The sequence below is a fragment of the Syngnathus leptorhynchus genome, chromosome 3 (assembly GCF_054491065.1).
Source record: "Syngnathus leptorhynchus isolate UIUO chromosome 3, UIUO_Slep, whole genome shotgun sequence".
Taxonomy (NCBI): Eukaryota; Metazoa; Chordata; class Actinopteri; order Syngnathiformes; family Syngnathidae; genus Syngnathus; species Syngnathus leptorhynchus.
This window is the reverse complement of record NC_141197.1, coordinates 18776780-18799304: the sequence shown is the minus strand read 5'-3', so window position 1 is coordinate 18799304 and position 22525 is coordinate 18776780. Positions and strand designations below refer to the sequence as shown.

The window sequence follows — 22525 nt, the reverse complement described above, 5'->3', positions numbered from 1 at the left end:
TGGAGGACAATAGTCTTTAGAAATGGGAGGGGGGAGGGGAGTGGGTGTGTGGCGGCGGAGGGACGAGCTCCACTATCCTCACCATCACACAGAAATGGATGTTCTCGGAAATGGGTCTGAAAATCAACGGGGACACCTGAAGACTCTTTCTTCTTGTGGTGATCCAGTACGCCTCAGCAACCGCATTGTTGAAGAGACCGGTTGTGTCCAACTAATCCAAAGAAACATTTGTCCAACTGGAGCTCAGGGGAGTTTGAAACAATGTCTTCCATGATTTTTGTTTGTTTGTTTGTTTGTTTGTTTGTTTGTTTGTTTGTTTGTTTGTTTGTTTGTTTGTTTGTTTGTTTTATCATGGTGGCTTAGAATTGACATTGTTTATATTACGCGATTTGACAACTACTTTATTTTTTCATTTTTATTTATTTATTTAAATCTATATATTGTGTTATTTATTTCTTGTTTTTCCTCATCTGTCCATCTAGACCAGTGCCAAATAAGCGCACGGACCGGTACCAGGTCACAGACCGGAGACGTCAGAACCGCATTCCGGCTCGTCCCGTTTTTTTTGCATATCTTTCAAATCGTTAATTATTTGGTAAGTGTGTGAGCTGACTGAAGTGCCTTTTTGGGATTTTGTTTGCAACATTCTGCTCTTGTCTTTTTTTTTTTTCCTTGTACCTCAAACACAGGCGGCGCAGAAGAGGAGCGTGGCTCAGCTTGCAGCGTAAATGAAATTGAATGTGTTATCTTTGTGAGCAGATGGAGAGCAGCCCCTGGAAAGCAGTGACACCTCCCGTGTACGCTTCAGTCTAGACGGAGTTCTTAGCGGCAGCACGGGTACACAAATTATTATGTGGCTTGTTACAGCTGGAAGGACTGTTTTGTTTGCTGGCATAATGAAGAGATATTGATATGGCTTTGGCAACGGAGACATACAACGAGTAGAAATTGATTCTGAGAGTCAATTAACCCTGCCGAGATGGGGGCTGCAATGAAATTTCCGGACACCGGTGTTGTGGATTCTATTATGAAAAGAGAGCCATCCGTTACACTTGAAATAATGGTTGTTGGGGACGAAAAGCAGATTGAAAAAAAAGTTACACATTTTGAATTTTATCACCAGGCCACACATTTGGCAGGACATGTTTCGGCCATGGATGACAGTGTGGAACTTTCTCTGCTGTCCGAGTTTAGAACCTGCTGCTAAAAGGCTGTGGCTCGGTCAGAAGGCAATCTGGTACCCAGTGGGAGTCGAGCAGAAATATTTGAGCAGCATAGACTCTTGAGGCTGACCAAGCGGAAGTCACAGTTTTTAATCTGACAATTACTGATATTTATGGAAGTTGAGAAATAAGCTAGAAAGTGCGACTTTGGCTATTTTTAGGGAACTTTAACTTTTTCATTGCTATGAAATATGAGGGTGTCAAGATGATATTAATGAACTCATTCCGTGCCGTTGACGGTTATGGACGTCAAAGATATTATCTCGGTTGGCAGCGAATGACTTAATGTTGGCTTCTATGAATTCAAATAAAAGGTTTTCGCAACCTGAAAAGATTTTTTTTTTTTCTTCACCAAATCTGAATGTACAATGAGTTCCCCCCAGCCCAACGTTCAATCTAAAAACAACAGGCTACTGCCGTAACGACATGATTCCCATAGTGAAAGCACTTTTGAATATGGTCAGGACAGAAGAATATGCAATGAAAGTAAATGACTATAATGCTCCTGGCGGGAAATCTTGACAGCCTGATAGTCACAGATGTCAAGAATTTACTTTTATGGTCCATCAAAAGTGACACGCTGCACTTTCTACATTGTAAGTTCTGAGAAGTACAATTGCTAACTGCAGGTTTGTTTTTTTCCCTGAACATTTTTTTTTTTTTTTTTTTTTTTGTCTCTCTCCCCGTGTGGTATAGATTGCAGGTCTTTCCATCACTGCTTTGAGTACTTATTCAGTAAATACCATGGGCCCCGGCTGAGAGCTGAATCTTTCTTAATACCCTGCAATCCTGAACAGCACTGGACAGAGGAGCACAGACGAAAGATTGGTCCTCCAGTTTTCAAGGTAGAATGCTTCTTGGGGTGTCAGAGAAGTCACAATTACTTTGTTTTTCTCTTCTACCAAGGACTTAAAACATCAAACGGAAGATTCTAGAGCATGGTATCAAAGTCAAGGCCCGGGGGCAGAGACGGCCCGCCATAACATCTTATGTGGCCCGCGAAGATAAATTGTGCATGGACTTCGTGTCTATCAAAAAATTACAAATTATCTTCATTTTTAAAAAAATAAAGAGATATTGCTAGCAATTTTTATTATGAAGGAAGGAAATTAACAGAAATGTATTTATTTTTTGCTATAGACTGAGGTCAAGTTTTTTATTTATTTATCAAAACATTTTGGTTTGACATCTAAAGATCAATGGAGATGAGATCTTTTTTTTTTTAGCTTTGGTATCAGCATCTAGAACAAGATTTACAAGATAGCATTTGTTTGGGAAGACCAAATGATTATTTTTACATTATATTTAGATTTTTCACCAAGTTGTCTTTGAGTCTTTATCTATTGACTAGTCTACAAAGTTTATAAGCAGCGACAAGGAATACTCAGTTGAATTTATACATCTTGAGATTGACTTTATTTGTTGTTTGGGCAATATGTTTGTGAGCATGATCTATTATCAACTTGTTTGTGTAAACTTTGCAGTTGGTTTTGCTGCTGCCCTCTCGAGTTACTTCCATGAAGATTAATGAGCCCATCCCAAAAGAACCTATGCAAGCACAACCCGTGGCATTACCTCTATGTATGAATTCTCAGATGAGCTTTTATGTGGGGATCAGGAGCAGATTCTTACTTTCGCAAAGAGATTTCCCACAACTTGAATTCATCTTTGGTACATGTAACCTTTAATCATGGTACTTTGGAGGAAATTCCGATTAAATCTTCCTAATTTTCTTGAATCGAAGTATAATTTTGTGGCTTTTTGATGAAGTAATTTGAAGTGAGCACTCATTTCTCTATTTTTCCTCTTACTACTCAAGAAAAAATCCACCCCCGCCTTACGCCTTTGGTTACCATGACAACCGAGGCACTGGCAACCGGAGAGAATGGTGTGTCATTTGCATAAGACCTAACCAAGTACTTTCAACTAGTGTTAGCAGTGTTAAGTGCCCTGTAATTATTATTTTTTTCTTTTCATGTCATTACTATTCTATTTAAAGTTGCCAACCTTATAAACAAGATTATCTTTCACATGACAAACCTCAGTCATCTTTTGAGACACCAGAGAGAAATGAATCAGTTTTTCTCAGCAATCTCTTTATAATTCATCCTAATGTATTTAGGTTATATTTGATTTTCATTATTCAATTTCCGCCCCTTTCAGGGTGACTCAGGAGGGATGCAGAGCCACTCTCTCTATTCATGAGCGATCACTGCTGATGGACTTTGCTGTATGGCCACCAAATTATAGCCTTTCTGTATTAAGGGTGTGATTACCAAGCCAAGGCTCTCATTAAGTAATTAAGGAACTTGTCAAGAAAAGGAAAAGCAGTAGCTATTTTCTTTGTCTGTCAAAAACAAAATGGCTATGATTACTCATCACGGATTATTTTGTGCAGCTGCCGCCCTCTCACCGCTTATTAAAATTATTAAAATTATCAAAATTATTATTTAAAGTATTATTAAAATTATTATTATTATTAAAATTATTTTTTGTTGTAAAAGCCACCTGTCGACAATGCACCAGCACTAAGTCAATTTAAAGGAGTCTAAAGAGAGCAACGTTATTTTCTTGCCAAAAATACGGCCATTAAAAAGTTATCAATGAAGGATATTTTTGCAGATTGCTGTGAGGTTTGGCTTCTGAGTAGCACTGTAAAAAAGTGCAAGTGATTAGGCAGCCAGAGAAAAAAAAAAGTCTGTCTTAAGAGGTTACAATGTCATTAATGCGTAAATGTGTCCTGGATTACAAAACATTGATCGGTGAAAATGTTGGCTTTGGCTGTCTCTATTACTCTTCTCTTGCCTCTGTGGGGATTTGGACTTTTCACCTTCAACATCCATTAGAATTCCTGACAGACTAATCACCGTTCTCAATATTGTCTTTGACTGCATATTTTCTGTTGCTGTAAATCAGGGGTGTCACACTCATTTTTTCGTAGTTATGGTTTTCCTCGTGGAGCCATTAATGACTATCTTATATTATCATACACACAACAGAAGCCAGCATAAACAATTTAACAATTGCGGTTTAAAAAAAAAAAAAAAAAAAAGGCAATATCTCACCGAAAGACAATTTACAATTTTGATATTTTAACAAGAAACACTGAGTTGATGCACGAGTTGCCTTTGCGGGCCACATAAAATGATGTGGCGGACCGGATCAGGCCCCCGGGCCTTGAGTTTGACACTTGTGCTGTAAATGATTCAGTTCGCCTGTGTTTAGATGCCTGGTTGCTTTCAGTCTTTGACACATTGTTGTTGCTGTCACGTTATTTTGTTCTGTCGTGCGGTGTTTTGTTTTCCAACGTTTTGTTCCTACTTTGAGTTTTGGATTGTGAGTCATCCCCAGCAGGTCCTCAATCCTGCCACGACTGTGCCACAATAGACTTTGATAAAGTTCACCTCCCTCCCTCAGCAGAAAAACTCCTCAAATGTTATGAATAGGGACATGTAATAGTAAACAAATTTTTCTTTTTCTGCCGTGTCACATTTAAAGAGGGTCATATAAATAAAATGAGCGAACATTGCTGAGCGAAGTGGATAACATATCAAGCAGCCGAGTGTTAAATTCTGACGGGAAGCCTGATGTGACACGGTCCATCTCCCTGACAATGGAAAGTTTAATCATCTCTCCTCAGCTCGCTTTAGATAAATCACCTCTTTTAATAAAGTGTCTGCGGGAAATTCAAGGCTCTTCGAGGAAGTTGTGATCGACTGCCAATGTCAAATATTTGCGTACGTTTCTTACTAACAATATGCTGGCTCGTTGTCTTTTTGGTCATGGAAGGCTCCGCTAAAATAAAGTAACAAGGAAGGTAGATGAAAGAAGGTATTATATTTTCTAACCTCGTCGCTTAAATTGGTTTCAAAATAAATGATTCTTTTTTCCTGCTTTTTTTTACTGCAAAGTTCAAGCTCAGCTTGGCTCTGCGGTTTCCATCACATCTCAGTTTGGGGCGGTCGGTAGCTGGAGAAACTGCCAAAAACATGCCGCATTTGCAGCAGCTATCAAAACAACACACAAAATATCCATTATTGATGAAAGCAAAAGGAAAACAAAGCCGCTGTAGCAAACTGATGGCTGAATTATTTAAGGTGGTATCAAAGATAACGCAACATGTTAAGCTAATGTCAAGTTGTGTTTACTTTTCACATTTACACCTTAGTGTTAGTAGTGTCAATGGTCCCATGATTTTGTTCGACCCATCACGAATGGTCCAAATGTTTTTGAGCCTGGAGGACATGATGATTGCTCTCTAAATCTTATAGCTGATTAAAAACCAAGAATGCCCCCCCACTTCATTTTTCTTTGAGCGCAGACTTTAGCCTGTCCAATTCGCTAACGATTAAGATGGTCAGCAGAAATAACAATGTAGCCCTGTTAGCAGCATTAATGGTGCCATGATTTTGTTCTACCCATCGCGAATGGTCCAAATCATTTGGAGCCTGGAGGACGTGATGATGCCTCCCCCTCCGCTCTCTAAATTTTATTGCTGAATAAAAACCAAAAATGCCCTCACTCCATTTTTCTTTGAGTACAGACTTTAGCCTGCCCGATTTGCTAACGATTAAGATGGTCAGCAGAAATAACAATGTAAGTCCTCAGCTGCATTGTTCCTCGTTTTCAAAGTCTCCAATGGCTTCTGAGAGGAAGAATGCTCTTCTTTCTTTTCACGGAATTGTCCACACACAGAGACTATTTTAGCAGAAAATATACAGCATTCTTCTCTTTGAAAATGTATCAAAGTGTGGCACTTTAATTTAATCTAACCTTTGACCTGAAAGCTTTCGTTTTCAAAGAGAAACATTTGCTGTGCGCTTTTTTTTTCTTTGGCTGACTCAAGAGATATAATCCTCAATGCCATGATTAATCTCAAAGGGGAGACTCATAAAATGGAAAAGAGAACACAGCAGTCTCAAAAGGATTTTATAAGGTTAAGGTTAAGGATTAGGATTTTAAAAATGGCAAACCAAAGACCCCCAGCAATTTTATTTGCCACTTTTCTATAATCGCTAACTGTCAGCATCTGCAAACTACAAATGAAATTTCAATCGAATGTTCTTCTCAGTTTATATCTAGAGAAAGTGGAGAGGGGCAGAAAAAAATTGGGTCATTCGTGGCACCATCATGATGCTAGAGCACAGAGTGAATCATAAACACAGCCTTCAGTAAATGACTTCTGGACACCACGAGTGCACAATAGACAGCTGTACGCCAAAAGTCGGACAAATGAACACACACACACACACGCACGCATCTCAAAAACTAGCCAATGACATTTCAAAACTGTCACAGAAGCCCCCAGCAAAGAGTGATTGAAGAAAAGAGCATCAATCAAGGGATTAGGGGACTGAGTTGAACAGATTTTCATTACTCTGATCTGTTTATAAGGATGTGTTCTTAATGGGCACGGGAATGGTAAGGAAGCCGAATGTGTGTGTGTGTGTGTGTGTACGAGCAAAAGAGGTCATCCATCACTGAAGGACCTCTGAGGAGACGAGGCAGCAGAAGGGAAGGTTAATGTCAGTTGGGAGGCGACTGAAGCGAACATCTATTCCTATCCAAGTCTCGCGTGGCAAGGATAAGCGATTTCGCCACTGCCTTCCACTGCTCTTGTTGCAGTCATAGAGCCGAGCGAGATCACGAAGGTCACTGGCCTTTAATAACCAGTGACAAGATTTTATTTTGAAAATCCCATTAATATTCCAAGTTGGGCAATTTAACAAAATAGTAGGTTTTCTTAATGTGAAAATTGGCTTTCCTGCTTTTTTAATAAGATTTTACAGAGCCAAATTCATGTATGCGATTTTTGTATTTATTTATTTTTTTTCAATTTTCAATGTTTTGGGTTTCCTAGTTAAAAGCACAGACCTGGTGATAGCTGCTAAAACTGTTGTCATTAGTGTCAATGTGTGAAGAAATCTGTGTGGCGACCATGGCTCAAGCAATAGAGCGAGTCAGTCAGTCACAGGAATTAGTGTTGGCTCGTGAGCGAACGATTCTTTCAAATGAACGAATCTTTTCAGTGAACGAGAGTGAAAGAATCACTTCCTACGAGTTTACGAACGAGTCGTGAATTGCATTTCCCGTTCACTAAATGAACGAATCTGTGAGTGAACAAGTCAGTGAGTGAGTGTTTTGCATCTCCAGTTCATCGCGAGAACGGACGGATCAGTGAGGGAACGAATCAACGAGTCAATGGGTGAACTGCCTTTCTTCCGGTCCGTCCATCAACGGATCAGTCAGTTGAACGTGTTGCGTCTCCCTCCCGGCATGAACTATGTAGTTTTTTAAATAACGTGTATGCATATATACGCCTAAATATTGTTATCCAATATATCGACTGCAATTTCACATTAGATTGCTGGTTTGAAATTTACTTTTATTATTATTATTATTTTAATAAACATGTTAAAACTTGTCTGGTGTTTTATTCCTTGTTTCATATTAGATTGCTGGTTTTAAATTTACTTTTATTATTATTATTATTATTATTATTATTATTTTAATAAACATTTATGTTAAAACTTGTCTGGTGTTTTATTCCTTGTTTCACATTAGATTGCTGGTTTGAAATGTACTTTTATTATTATTATTTTAATAAACATGTTAAAACTTGTCTGGTGTTTTATTCCTTGTTTTTGTATTCGCCATTTAAAACATAAAAATCAGACATTTGGTTAATTGCTTTATATGACAAATATGTATGTGTTTTACGTTGTTATATATCTTTAGGAACACCTGAAAATACTGGTGTACCTAATGGAGTGTCCAAGTGACGTCACAGATCAAACAGCCAATCAGAAAGTGGGGGTGAGGGCGGGTGTGGCACTTTTCACTTTCATTTAAGCTTTGACCATAATTTTTCCCTAATGAAGTGGCCTGTGATTAGGTACACCTGAAAATGGCGGTGTACCTAATGGAGTGTCCGAGTGACGTCACAGATCAAGCAGCCAATCAGAAAGTGGGGGTGAGGGCGGGTGTGGCACTTTTCACTTTCATTTAAGCGTTGACCATGATTTTTCCCTAATGAAGTGGCCTGTGATTAGGTACACCTGAAGATGGCGGTGTACCTAATGGAGTGTCCGAGTGACGTCACAGATCAAATAGCCAATCAGAAAGTGGGGGTGAGGGCGGGTGTGGCACTTTTCACTTTCACTTCAGCTTTGACCATGATTTTTCCCTAATGAAGTGGCCTGTAAATAGGTACACCTGAAAATGGGGGTGTACCTAAGAGAGTGTCCGAGTGACGTCACAGATCAATCAGCCAATCAGAAAGTGGGGGTGAGGGCGGGTGTGGCACTTTTCACTTTCATTTAAGCTTTGACCATGATTTTTCCCTAATGAAGTGGCCTGTAATTAGGTACAAAGGGCGGTGTACCTTATTAGGTACACCCGCCATTTTCAGGTGTACCAAATCACAGGCCACTTCATTAGGGAAAAATCATGGTCAAAGCTTAAATGAAAGTGAAAAGTGCCACACCCGCCCTCACCCCCACTTTCTGATTGGCTGCTTGATCTGTGACGTCACTCGGACACTCCATTAGGTACACCGCCATTTTCAGGTGTACCTAATCCCAGGCCACGTCATTAGGGAAAAATCATGGTCAAAGCTTCACGGAAAGTGAAAAGTGCCACACCCGCCCTCACCCCCACTTTCTGATTGGCTATTTGATCTGTGACGTCACTCGGACACTCCATTAGGTACACCGCCATCTTCAGGTGTACCTAATCATAGGCCACTTCATTAGGGAAAAATCATGGTCAACGCTTAAATGAAAGTGAAAAGTGCCACACCCGCCCTCACCCCCACTTTCTGATTGGCTGTTTGATCTGTGACGTCACTCGGACACTCCAATAGGTACACCGCCATTTTCAGGTGTACCTAATCACAGGCCACTTCAATAGGGAAAAATCATGGTCAAAGCTTCACGTAAAGTGAAAAGTGCCACACCCGCCCTCACCCCCACTTTCTGATTGGCTGTTTGATCTGTGACGTCACTCGGACACTTTATTAGGTACACCGCCATTTTCAGGTGTACCTAATCACAGGCCACTTCATTAGGGAAAAATCATGGTCAACGCTTAGATGAAAGTGAAAAGTGCCACACCCGCCCTCACCCCCACTTTCTGATTGGCTATTTGATCTGTGACGTCACTCGGACAATCCATTAGGTACACCGCCATTTTCAGGTGTACCTATTTATAGGCCACTTCATTAGGGAAAAATCATGGTCAAAGCTTAAATGAAAGTGAAAAGTGCCACAAATATCTGATTGGCTGTTTGATCTTTGACGTCACTCGGACACTCTCTTAGGTACACCCCCATTCTCAGGTGTACTTATTTACAGGCCACTTCATTAGGGAGAAATCATGGTGAAAGCTGAAGTGAAAGTGAAAAGTGCCACACCCGAACAACCCCCCACTTTCTGATTGGCTGTTTGATCTGTGACATCCCTCGGACACTCCATTAGGTACACCGCCATTTTCAGGTGTACCTTATCACAGGCCACTTCATTAGGGAAAAATCATGGTCAAAACTTAAATGAAAGTGAAAAGTGCCACACCCGCCCTCACCCCCACTTTCTGATTGGCTGCTTGATCTGTGACGTCACTCGGACACTCCATTAGGTACACCGCCATTTTCATGTGTACCTAATCACAGACCACTTCATTAGGGAAAAATCATGGTCAAAGCTTAAATGAAAGTGAAAAGTGCCACACCCGCCCTCACCCCCACTTTCTGATTGGCTGATTGATGTGTGACGTCACTCGGACACTTTATTAGGTACACCGCAATTTGACTCGTCCGCGAACGGGAAAGTCAGGATTCGTTCCCTCACTGATCCGTTCTCGCGATGAACTGGAAATGCAAAACACTCACTCACTGACTCGTTCACTCACAGATCCGTTCATTTGGTGAACGGGAAATGCAATTCACGTCTCGTTCGTAACAGGGAAGTTACGTCATTTTCTTCTTCGTTTTGTTTTACGGCGAGGTGGCACCAGCTTCAATGAGCATTACCGCCACCTACTGGTTGACGTCATTTGAATTGAAAAAAAAAAAGAACGAATCACTTTAGGAAGTGATTCGTTCACTCTCGTTCACTGAAAAGATTCGTTCTTCTGAACGAATCGTTCACTCACGAGCCAACACTGGTCGTCAGTTCAAACCCAACTCTATCTGTTAAAATACAAATGTAATGTTCCTAATGTAATCTTTGTAGCGATAGTTTCAAAATGTACAGTAGGTTTCCCTCTTTGCCATGCGAAGCGTCTTGTACTATTTTGAAATCAGCACTTCCACGGCTAAACAGATTGACTCAAAGCTGCTTTCCGTTTGTGTGGCTAAATTGACACCATTTCATTCATCCTCCTTTCGACCGAGGTTGTACTTTGAGAGGCTGCCATCGAACGACGGCTCCAGAAACTGAGACTTCCTCACCTCCGGCGTGTCATTGCTTGAGCATTTTCTCAGCGCTTATCTCGGAATGCTTAGTGCATTCAACCTTTATGTTGTGGTTCAAGTGGGAAAATCCGAGTGGGTTTTCCAGTCACACTGACATATTTCATTCCAAGCACACCGTACGTTTCCTCTATGTGTCTCCCACACGTACGGCCCGTTGCGTTTAATCTGACAAGTTTTAGCTCCCTTCCGTCTACCCGTGAAAGGAGTTTATCCTCCAATTCAGTAGTGGATAAACAGCACTGGCAGTGAGAAAATAGACGGGATTTGGGATCTGTGTCCGATGTGATGCAATAAAACATTAAATGAGCACATGTGGAGTGTTCAACTACTTTGAAACCCTAACCCTGGTTTAAAACCTGTTTGAAACTCTAACCCTAGTTTGACACCCTAGTTTGAAACCCTAACCCTAGCTTGGGTCACCAACTCTGGTCCTCAAGGGTGCCTATCCAGCCTCTTTTAGATGCTAATACAAATGATTGAGCTTTATTTTGCATATTTTGCATTCCAGCATGGAGCACACTCCTATTAGAACTTCCTTTCCTCAACAGTCTCATGGACCGACGAGCGGCCCGTATCTCTGAGGTCACAGGCAGCCCGTTCTACTTTCTCCAACACTTGTTTGGTGTTGCAATTGGATGACTGCAACATAGATGGCAGTGCCTGAAATGCAAAACGTTTGATATGTACAGTCAACCTGGATTGGAAAAAAAAAAATCCAATAAAACACACTTGTGCAAATATACCTGTGAATGTGAACTGTATACATCAAAATCTTTACATGTGAAATTATGGAGGAATGCATGTTGATTCATTTAAAATGACCCCTCACGTTATGCTCGGGTTAAAAAGTAATAGGGCCACATGAAGGTGGCCTCTCTGTGAAAAGCATATCGCCACATCAGGCCACGTCAAATTTGAAATTTCACTCGCCTCGACTTTGAAAAAAAACCTGACACCGTGGTTGGCCCAACCTCATACGGTTGGGTCAGAATGACAGGAGAAGTGCTGCACTGCTCCAACAATGTGGCAGCTTGACGGACAGCCGAGGTTACAAGATTACTGGATGGCTGAAGAATGACAGCTGAACTGACATAAAATGGAAAACCAGCCACTGAGACGTGGCTCCAATGGTCAAACTCCATTATAATGTCACTTAAAACATTTCAGGAAATAATAAACCTATTAGCAACTTATTTGTTGTTCATCAAAAGCCACAACTGAAAGACAATAAGGCAGGTAAGAAAAAGTTTTTTCTTGCATTAAAGTTTAGTTTTAAAATCTATCAAAATCAATTTTTTTCACAACACAAATTTGCTTAAACTTCAGATAATTAAATCCAAACTCCAGATGATAAGTCTCACAAAATAAATGGCTGGTGTCTTACTGACACCTTGTGGTAGATTATTGAATTGCAACCAGACGCTGGGAGTTCGTACAAATCTTTATTCAGAGACTACTAAAACAAGGGCAGGAATAATTCCAGCTCTGGGAGATGTTGGAGAAACCCGCTTTGCTTTTAATACTTTGTGCTAGCAGCAGGACAGTGATGAAAGACAGTCTTGGTCCTCTTGACTCCTTCAGGCACTGTCCAACCTCTGGATACAGCATCACAACCTCAAAGAATAAAAAGAAGAAAAGAGTTGTGATTAAAAAATAATTTATCTTTCTTGCAAATCACCAATGAATAAACAAACATTTTTTCTAATGAAAAAAAAAAAAGGTAAAGCTCAAGACTGGAAGATTTGAGTCAGATGGCCCCTGTGCACAGCGTGCGTCATCAGGTTGAATCAGATTTGAAGTGTTAATGCCACTGCAACACACTCCAATTGATTAAGTGCAACTCATCACTCTCATGTTCACTTCCAGGCTTGCAAAGATTCCTCTAAAAATATTTGATGTGAAATGATCACGCAGGGATTTTTGACCCCCAAAGAGCAATATATGGAGCTAACTGCTGCACCCACGTGTAAACCACGTGGTTGTTTTTCGATTGGAAACTAGTGAGATACTCAAGTAATTCACTATTCTTTTAAAAGGTGACGAACCACTATTGCAGATCCGTGTCAATAAAACATTTAAAAGATCTTTGGTTTTGCAATTAGCCATTGCAATAAGGTTAACGAATGTGTCCGTTTCCTCAGTCAGGACAAAGAATTCAACGAAACAAAGAGCTACTGCCCTAGCCTGACGTTTTTGCTCGTATTCGTTGAGATAACTAAATCGTACAAGTCTGTAACTAAGAAACGCGTCATTGAGATTGAGAGAAAAAAAACGAAAATATGCCTCTAAAGCGGTACAACAACAAAAACTTACCGGACATTATCTATCGTTGGAACTGGAGGTCTTCATTTTCACCGGATCGACCTGGCCAGAAACGACACTTCCGTTTCGAACGCCTCTTGACGCTGATTGGCTAAATAGCTATGGCAACGTTGATTGGTCACATTTGTTCACGTGACAAACTTTCAAAAAAGACTCAAAACTTGTGTTTCGTTGCTTAAAATCAAGATGTCAGTGGTCATTTTTTGCTTGAAAAAAAAGCTTTACTATATATATGATTTACAAAAGATGCGCCAGACTAGAGTTTCGTTGAAATGCCTTTTTATATTAAAAGATAGCAAAGGGATAATTCACTATATCACACAACACAGCTTGTTAGTACTGCCATGGAAATACATATAGCGTCTGTTCATATTTACACATCAAATGACATCCAAACAAATCATAAATACCTCTTATTGTTAACTTTACAACAGCTACGAGACCTGTAATTCATAACATAAAGGGGAACTATTAAATAAATGGCATATTCCCTATCATTTACAAGGCTTGGAAACAGTGGTTAAAATAATCCAGCAAATGTTAAACAAAATGTTCTCCAGTGAGTACAATTAATGCAAGTCTAATTACAGTCATGAAATCCCTTTGTACAAAAACTATACAGCTCAACCAAACTGAAATGTCATATATCCGAAAAATACAATTTGTACAGTTTTAGCATTCCTGCAGCAGAGTCGGGGGGACTGTGAGTTGGGATGACGACGATAGGTTGGGTCACTATATGATACTCTGTAGGCCGACGGTCAACCAATTGTCAGAGACCAGTTTCTGTAGCTGCCAAGACCCTCTTCCATTGGCTTCAGTGCTTTGTCTAGCAGCAAAACAGCAAGATGCTGAGCTCTAAGCAGATTCTTCAAAAATACATTGTTCTAGAAAGACTGTTGAGGAGTTGTGTCAACAGAATGGAGGGGGAGGGGGGGCTGGGCATTCTAAAAGATAAACAATGTAGCGACAGGTTAAATATTTTCAAGTGATATGTTGCTAAAGTACAACTCTCACTGTCTGCTGTGGTCCATCTTGCAGACTTTCTAAATTATGCTACACTACTGTTGCAAATACTGCAAGTGCACTTTTGCACCACAGATTTGGAGTTTACTTCCTACAATAAAATGATAATAGTGTTTACTGCTTTTTGCATTCATATATTTTTGTTCCCAAGAGAACGAAGAAAATTGCACCGGTTGAAAGATATGCTAATATTACTGTAATCGACATAGCGTTTCTAAAAAAAGTGTGTTCAATTTGCAGGTAATGTGATAATGTAAAATGTGATACTTTTTTTTATTTATGCCAAAACGAGTCAGAATATATATACTGTCTATAATGTAGCAGCCTTCAAAAAACTAAATGGGAAGAATTTGGGGTTTTCTATAGCGATGCACTAAAAGACGTTACAATTAATGCACTTTTATATTACCAAAAAAGTTTAGATATTTTGTAACATTGTTAAAACCAAGAAGCTTTATGTCACAATCATAAGTGCTGTATAGATTTTAAAATGACATGAACTAATGAGCGGTGACATAATTGTTCTGATAAAATTACAATTTTGTCTATAACAAACTTGCTAGCTATGACCAACCAAGACGCAAAAGAATTGAATGCCAGAAAACATTTCTGCTTTGAGTCACCTACTTTCTGTCTTCATGGTCTTATGCGTACTTTTTCTTAAAATTTGTGGCACAAGGTAATATATAAAAGCACAACTACCTGCATGGTGAGATCATATTTCATGTAAAGTGGTTCTAACAAATGAGTTAAAAATAATGTAGAGGAACATTTTCGTGACTTTTTAAATATTCTTGCGCAATCAACTTAGCTTGTTAAAAAATATATTATCAAAGAGGGTTTCTACTGTTGTGAAATGAAAGAATTGTCAAAATTGTGACAACTTAACAGCGATTTGTAAATGTGAGAAGAAACACACGGGAACTTGTTCAAGCCCCACCCTTTGGCACTGTCATAAATACAACGCTTGAATATCTGCTGCCCAAAGCTTGACACAACACTCACTGTTTCCGTGAAAGTCGGGAAGCCCACTCAGAAGTACAAAAATCATTAATAAATAGAGTTCATAAAGAGATGAGTGGTTTTAGGGTACCGTAGTTAAGAGTCCTGGGAGAGGAAAGGAAAAAAAATCTCCTAAAAATGGCGATGTTGTACACTGAGATATTTGTCGCAATGAGAGTCTGCATCCTTTAGTGTTTGCATCGCTTCTCACTTCCTCCCAAGAGTCCTTTGCCTTTTCTGATTCCAGCATACTAATTAGTTTACAAATTTGCCTGACGGCATTTTAGCACAGCACAATTGGGGCGCGTATGTGTGTCTGTCTATGTGTGTGTGTGTGTATACACAAGTAGGACGGAGGAACAGTTGGCAACTTGTTTGTTTGCTTTTGACTCTAAATTTACATCCACACTAGTACCTTGAAACATCTGTCCGGAACAGCCGAGACAACAGACGGACACACTTGTTTTTGCAATATAGGCCGATGTAAAATACACGGGCTGGCCTCAATTCTCGCTCTCCGTGGAGGGCTTGCACATGGACATCCATCCGGTGTCGGGCAGGCAACGCTGAGAGTGACGCTGAGGGGTGATGGCCGAAGGGGCGAGGGTGCTTATGGAGGAGCATTCGGACGCCTCCTCCTGAAGGAGTTGCTCCGTCTCGCCGTCATCCAGTGAAGCGCTGCTGGCCTGTAGAGAAACGGTGTCCGTGCGCATGCAGGTGTGCAGGCCCCCTCGCGACGGTTTGATTTGTTTCAGATCATCCCAGTAAAGCTCCTCGGTGGACAGAAGACACACGCCCTCCACGATACGTATTTTCTCCTTGGTGTATCCTCCATCCACACCACCCTGGACAAAACAATTATATCAGTTAGTTCGAGAGGATCTAAAATGCTGTCCGACACCACCAAGGTGTTTAAAGATTAAGTTTTGTTTACAATCTCAGTTGATATCAACCATGGGAGGAACCAAGCAATTATTCACTCAAAACAACTGGCATACAATTTGGGTCAATGTTAACTGACCCAGACATCACTTTTTGTCTTTGTGGAGTTTTTTTTGTCAAAAGTTTTCTTTTTTTATTCTACAAAAATCTTTGTCTAAGTCATAGGTGTCAAACTCAAGGCTCGACTTTGTGTTATGATAAAAATTACAAATGTCTTCACTTTTAAAAAATAGAGACATTGCTAGCAATTCTTATGACCATTCAGCCTTTTACAATATGAGATTTTTTTTTACTAGTCTCTGATTTCAAAAGTAGTTATTCATGAGTTTGTTGTGACAGTCATAATGGCCCTCCAAGGGAAACTATGACTATGATGCGGCCCTCGGCAAAAATTTGTTTGACACCCCTAGTCTAAGTCTTCATGCTTACTGATTCTCAAAAAGAGAAACTAAAAAATTGTTCCCGGTTTTGAAAATTGTTGCTATCTTTAACGGAGCCATTAATGGCGATCAAACAGTTTCCATATTCTTTCGGCAAGACTTTGATATGGTACCAACACGTCAAAACACTTGTTAGTCGCACTCACTACAGCAAACGTCAAAAGAAAAACAGATCGAAGAAAATGGCTCCGACACAGCAGTCTGGTTGTCTAAAATCAAGTAGTAAAGAAAGAAAACCAAACTGGCACACTTTCATTCATGCCGTCATGTATCTACCTCTCCACGTCTCAAAAGATAAAGGGGGAGAGGGAGTTGTAGGGGTGGGAAAGCTGCGGGGAGTAAAAGAGAGGCAGGAAAAGATGAGTGCGCCAGTTTAAAATCCATCCAGGTGATACAAAGCAACCCTCAAGTCAGCTCGCTTTCAAATCAAATCAAAGTTTTCATTACCTCTTTCTTATATCGAAGTTGATTATATATGGGAGGCTTCTGCGAGGCCTCGATCTTGACCTCTTGCGTGGAGGTCCGGTAGGAAGGGTTACTATAGGTCAGGTTGCTGACCCCTGGCTCGGCAAACTTGGACTTTTTGTGTCTGTTGGTCGAAAATACAACAATTTGACAAATTTCAGGCTTCAGTACACAAAATAAGGTCGCTTGAGAAACTCACCGGTAAATAATCAAAGCAATGATGAGAATGAGAATGGCCAGTATGGTTAAAACGCCTCCGATCACATAGCTGACGTGAAGTCCTTCCCCTGTAACATCAAGCACGTGTTGACTGCTCAAATTTTACATGCTCAACTTGTTTACAGAAGGATCTGCTGAATACTGACCGTGTGGAGCAGTGACCACGTTACTCTGTAAGCAGCCGTCTACATTCGGGTTCTTGTTAGTGCAGCTGCGGATCAAAATATGAAAAACAACTTGAGCGATTGAATGGAGCATTTAGTGTGTTTATAATCCGAAAAAAAATTCTAAAATAAAGTTAAAATTTAATTAAATTGTATTTTGTGCGTTTATATTTCGAAAACATTCTTAAAAAAAAAGGTCATGTTTGTGCAGCTGTGGACCAAAACATGAAAACAACTTGAGAGAAAAAATGCATCCATCCATCCATTTTCTGTACCGCTTTGTCCTCACGGACAATTCAATTGAATTATATTTTGTGTGTTTATAATCCAAACAAATTCTTAAAAAAATCCAAATTAAGCAGGAATGAACATGTGTGGCCATACTTGATCAGCGAGGGTTCTCTTTGGGAGGTCTCAGTTGAGGCTTTGGGGATCTTATTAGGAACTGGGGTGCTGCTGGATTCTCTGCTGGGAAAAGTTGGGATGTAGCCTGCGACTGTTGAAAGAAGATGGTTTAAATATCAAAACCTTGCCCATAAAATAATTGAGCGGGAGCACTCACTGGTGGAGCAAGGGCGTCCGTCTGGTTCGTCTGGGCATGCGCAGACAAAAGTGTTGGTCTTGGCAAAACATAGATGAGTGCAGCCTCCATTGTTCACCCCGCAGAGGTTGGTACCTGACAAAAGAGGGAGGAACTTTCAGCCAAAGAGGTCTTTGAACCGTTTTGGGACAAATGGAGCTTTGCAAACCATGTGACCTTCAACGACAGCAGCTATGGAATCACGATGTAGTATAGTATTGATGTATCTCTTACCCGTCTGCCTGTTAGGTGATACCACTATAATGTCCATGAGACCCTCAACATTGGCCAGCACAGTTTCCTTGTTACGGCCCGTGTGTTTGTCCACCCGCTGGATGGACTTAGTCTGCCAATCTGTCCAATAGATCCAACGGTCTTGCTGCGAGAGTCGGGAGAAAGGGGTTAGAGGGGAGGACACCGGCTTCAACTGGGGAAACGAAGAGAGGAAAGGAAAACACAGACAAGGAGAGGGGGGATGGGAGGAATAAAGGGGGGGAGGAGAAGGAGGAAGAAAAATGAGGATCAGAGTGGAAAGGAAGAAGAAATGGTCAAGTCAAATGAGCCAAGTATGAACTGGAGGACGAGCAGATGACCGGTGAGCAGAGGAACACGGCGAGCTGACACGTGACAGAGCAGGTGAGTGGCGGAGGCAGCCATGAGGAAGGGTCAGTCCGGTGATTGCTAGCTACCTGGGTAAGGGCGAAGGGGTGGGACACCGGGCTAACGAGAATCTGACGCAATTTTCCGTTCAAGTCAGAACTCTCGATCCGGTCCAGGTGGGCATCAACCCAAAAGATCCTGTGGAATAAAAACAGAATGGTGGGACCTGTAGACCAAGAGCGTGTTCCGAGACTAAAGGCAGTTATGTTCTGACCTCCGTGTGTCGTAGTCCAGAGTGAGTCCATTGGGCCAACCGAGGTCAGTATTGATCAGAACTTTGCGATCCGTACCATCCAGGTGGGATCGCTCGATCTTTGCGATATGACCCCAATCGGTCCAGAATAGGAACCTGCGGAGACAAGGTTAGACAGGTGAGATGACAAGCAATATGCTGTGAGACGTTTCCAGTAAGATTTTGTCCTTGCTCACCCTTTGCTCGGGAACACGGCAATGGCTCTGGGTTCATCCAAACTGTTGTTTATTAGCACTTTGCGGCTGGTTCCGTCAATGCGCGCCACCTCGATGGTATTTCGTCCCGTGTCGGTCCAGTACATGTTTCTGGCCACCCAGTCCACAGCCAGCCCATCTGTGGTCTTAAGTCCCTGGCTGATGACAGTCTCCATGCCGGTACCATCCAGGTTTGAACGTCTACAAACACAAGAAAAATGAGAAACCATGGCAGTATTACAAAAAACATAGATCAGCGGAATTTCGGGCTGGTACCTTATCACGTCCAAAGTGACGTCTGTATAGTAGAGTTTCCCATCCACACTGTCGTAGTCTAGCGAAATGACATTGTGCAGCTCAGGGACGGGTACATGCACGTCCGTGTGATCGTTAGTGTCCAAGGAGATTCTTCGGACGCTGACACGGTTGGAGAAGACCAGAAAGGTTTCGGGGGAGTTGTCACACGATCTTCCGTCTCCCTTGAGTAGGATGCCGGTGGGACAAGCGCAGGAGGTGCCATTGGGACGAGGGAGGCACAAGTGAGTGCAGCCTCCGTTCTTCCTGCTACACTTGTTGAATCCTGAAGAGGAGGGAGGAGAGAATGATGTTCCTGCAGGAGAAGAGATGTTCATACAATACTTACCCAGAGCTCTCTCTCTGTCCACAGCCTGAATGTCCATCAGACCCGGCAGGTTGGAACAAACAGTGATTGTGTTATCGCCAGACTTCTTGTCTGCCCGTTGGATGCTGCGGCTCTGCCAGTCAGTCCAATAGATGTGAGAGCCTAAGAGGGTTAAACCGTATGGGTGCTGGACTGGCGTCACAAGGGTGTGGCGGTTCTGACCGTTCAGATCGGCAGCTTCGATGCGCTACGGAGGGTAAGACAAGATGATTTCAGGAATATTTCTCTCACCCTCCATCGAGTACAGCATTTTGAAGTGATGGAAAAATGAAGCTTCAAAAATGCTTCATGAACCAGTTGTTATATTTTTTGACTCCTCTAGATGGCACCATTGGTTCAAATAAAGGGGTTTACAAAATTTCAAGTCAACATATTTTCAACCCAATGATCAACAGACAGTGCCATCTAGAGGACTGAAAAATACATTCACTGGTTCATGGAGCAAATTTGAAGCTTCATTTTCCCAGTCACGAGAATTTTGTCCAAGCACACCAGAGTGAGAAACAAGGATTCAACACTCACCTCAGTATGAGCATCAGCCCACAACAACTGCGAGCCGGCCATGTCTATGGCAAGACCATTGGGCCATCCCAGGTTGTTATTGATGAGGATCACTCGATCAGAACCATCCATTGCTGAGCGCTCCAGCTTAGCATGTTCGCCCCAGTCTGACCAGTACATATAACTGTAGGAGATCCACAGAGTTATGTAAACACCTAAACATGGTGCATGCTGAGTGGAAAACAAAATAGCGTGGCAGTCTCACCCCATCTCATGGTAAAGAGCAATGGCACGAGGGCTGTCCAGGTTTTGCCACACCAGAACTTTTCTCATGGAGCCATCCAGATTAGCAACTTCTATTCGGTTGGTTCCTGTATCGGTCCAGTAAATTTTCCGTCCGACTGCATCGACTGCCAGACCGTCAGTTGTCATCAGTCCTGCAGAGAGAGAAGTAGATGGATCTCGTCATACTGAAACCAGCTGCCCTTAGAATTGAGTTCTGAACAGGCGTCACCTGAAGAAATGATGTCTTCATGAGCGCTTCCATTGATGTTGGCTCTGCTGATTCTTTTAAGCGTGCTGTCCGACCAGTACACCTTGCCTGCAGAAGAACCAACATTGATCACCCACTTCGCTGAAACTTGAGATTAGCTTCTTCGACAGGACACACGAACCGTCTTGCGGGTCCACTCCGATAGCGATCGTGTTTTTCATGGACGTGTTGACGGCAAGAACCACGTCGGCGAAATAGGTAATGTCCAAAGACACCATTCTAATGTCCGTTCGCCGTGCGAAGATCAGGAAGCTGCTCATTCCTGTGGAAAAAATTATCATTACTTTATACACATTTTTAAAGTATGGCAATAATTTATCTGACTTGTGTAAAAAATGTTCATACCAGGCATGCAAGTTTTTCCATTTGCTTGAAGGTTGATGCCAGTGGGACAAGAACAACTGTAGGCTTTGGGAGCAGGAGCCAAAAGGCAGAGATGACTACAACCTCCATTATTCACCGCACATGGGTTGTGTACTAAGAGTGGAGGAACACACACACACAAAATAAATAAATAAATCAGCTCACAAATGGAGCTTCCTTTCTCGCCAAATCATAAACATAAAAGAAGTTATCTGTGCTTAGATTTGTCAACATTTTTGAAAAAGGACACGGAACAAGTGGTTTTAAGCAGTGGCTGACTAGAAAATATTTGATTGGAGGGGACACGCACTCGTTTCACGGTGTCTCTGGAACATGTGGATATCCATAAGGTTCTCCAGGTTTTCCGCGAGTGTGTGCCGACCCAGGCCGGTCATTTTGTTAGCACTCTGGATGCTCTTGGACTGCCAGTCAGTCCAATATAGCATGTCTTCGTGTACAGTGAGGCCAAAGGGGTGAGGCAGCTGACTGCCAATCAGAACCTGAATAGGATGACTTTGATTAATCGTTACTCAAGCAAAACCAGGTTTTGGATTTTTCAATGAGAGTCCTTCAAACTGCTATGGAAACAAAAATAAAATAAAATAGTATGAAATAAAATAAAGAGTACTTCAAACTTCTACTGCTTCATAAATATATTTATATTTTTTTATAAATAAAATATAATGAAATAAAATCAATAAAATTAAAAATAAAAATAAAATAAATAAATAAATAAATACTCTCTAACCTGCCGTTCTGAACCATCAAAGTTTCCATATTCAATTGTCTTCATGCCCGCATCAGCCCAGTACAGCCGTTTAGTCTCGTAGTCAATGGCAAGTCCGTTGGGCCATGTCAAGTTGGAAGAGATGATGACTACGCGACTCGACGAGTCCATCCCTGCACGCTCAATCTTTGGGTTGGCACCCCAGTCAGTCCAGTACATGAAGCTGAGGGAAAAAATGATGAACATTTGAGTAATTCCTGGAACGTAATATTTTTAAATATGCTTGACAACCAACTCACCCTCCAATAGGGTCCACAACAATATCCCTTGGTCGGTCAAGGTTCTCCCATATGAGGACAGTCCGCATGCTCCCATCTGCATTAGAAACTTCAATACGATCTGTGCCTGGATTTAAAAGAAAACACGATATATATCAAATTTGCAGTCCATGTATTATAATGTCATCTAAATGAATTTTTAAAACTGGGTTGGTTACCAGCATCTGTCCAGTAGAGTTTGTTGGTCACCCAGTCAATAGCCAAACCTGCTGGACTCTCCAGACTGGTGTCCACCACAACCTGCAAAAACAAATTAACCGACCTTTAAAGATCATTCACAGGACTGGAGCCTTCTTTTATTTCAAATGTGTTCTTTTGTTTTTTTTGTTATGCATCTGTCTATACTCTTCAATGGGTTTCAGCAAGATTAAATTACACTTCTTCATCGCTAGGTGGCAG

At 41.4% G+C, this 22525-nt stretch overlaps 1 protein-coding gene and 1 non-coding gene across 2 annotated transcripts in view; both read right to left on the bottom strand.

The window, feature by feature from the left end:
* Positions 1-12436: 12436 nt before the first annotated feature.
* Positions 12437-12550, bottom strand: LOC147059621 (small nucleolar RNA SNORD67). Its single transcript, XR_015065781.1, has one exon. It is a non-coding gene; the product is annotated as a small nucleolar RNA SNORD67 (small nucleolar RNA).
* A 735-nt stretch (positions 12551-13285) lies between these two features.
* The window catches only part of lrp4 (low density lipoprotein receptor-related protein 4), a 52879-nt gene continuing 43639 nt past the window's right edge, over positions 13286-22525 (bottom strand). Inside the window, exons 18-38 of the mRNA XM_085906952.1 lie at positions 22285-22366; positions 22088-22193; positions 21810-22011; positions 21372-21561; positions 21044-21175; positions 20820-20960; positions 20660-20746; positions 20411-20582; positions 20167-20329; positions 19606-19831; positions 19239-19542; positions 18945-19163; positions 18730-18864; positions 18545-18653; positions 18090-18234; positions 17838-17951; positions 17660-17771; positions 17258-17322; positions 17092-17179; positions 16875-17016; positions 13286-15890 (exon numbers count right to left, since the gene is read on the bottom strand). Of these exons, the coding sequence (XP_085763078.1) occupies positions 15549-15890; positions 16875-17016; positions 17092-17179; positions 17258-17322; positions 17660-17771; positions 17838-17951; positions 18090-18234; positions 18545-18653; positions 18730-18864; positions 18945-19163; positions 19239-19542; positions 19606-19831; positions 20167-20329; positions 20411-20582; positions 20660-20746; positions 20820-20960; positions 21044-21175; positions 21372-21561; positions 21810-22011; positions 22088-22193; positions 22285-22366 (3276 nt within the window). The 3' untranslated portion in view covers positions 13286-15548. The remainder of the gene's footprint in view (positions 15891-16874; positions 17017-17091; positions 17180-17257; positions 17323-17659; positions 17772-17837; positions 17952-18089; positions 18235-18544; positions 18654-18729; positions 18865-18944; positions 19164-19238; positions 19543-19605; positions 19832-20166; positions 20330-20410; positions 20583-20659; positions 20747-20819; positions 20961-21043; positions 21176-21371; positions 21562-21809; positions 22012-22087; positions 22194-22284; positions 22367-22525) is intronic.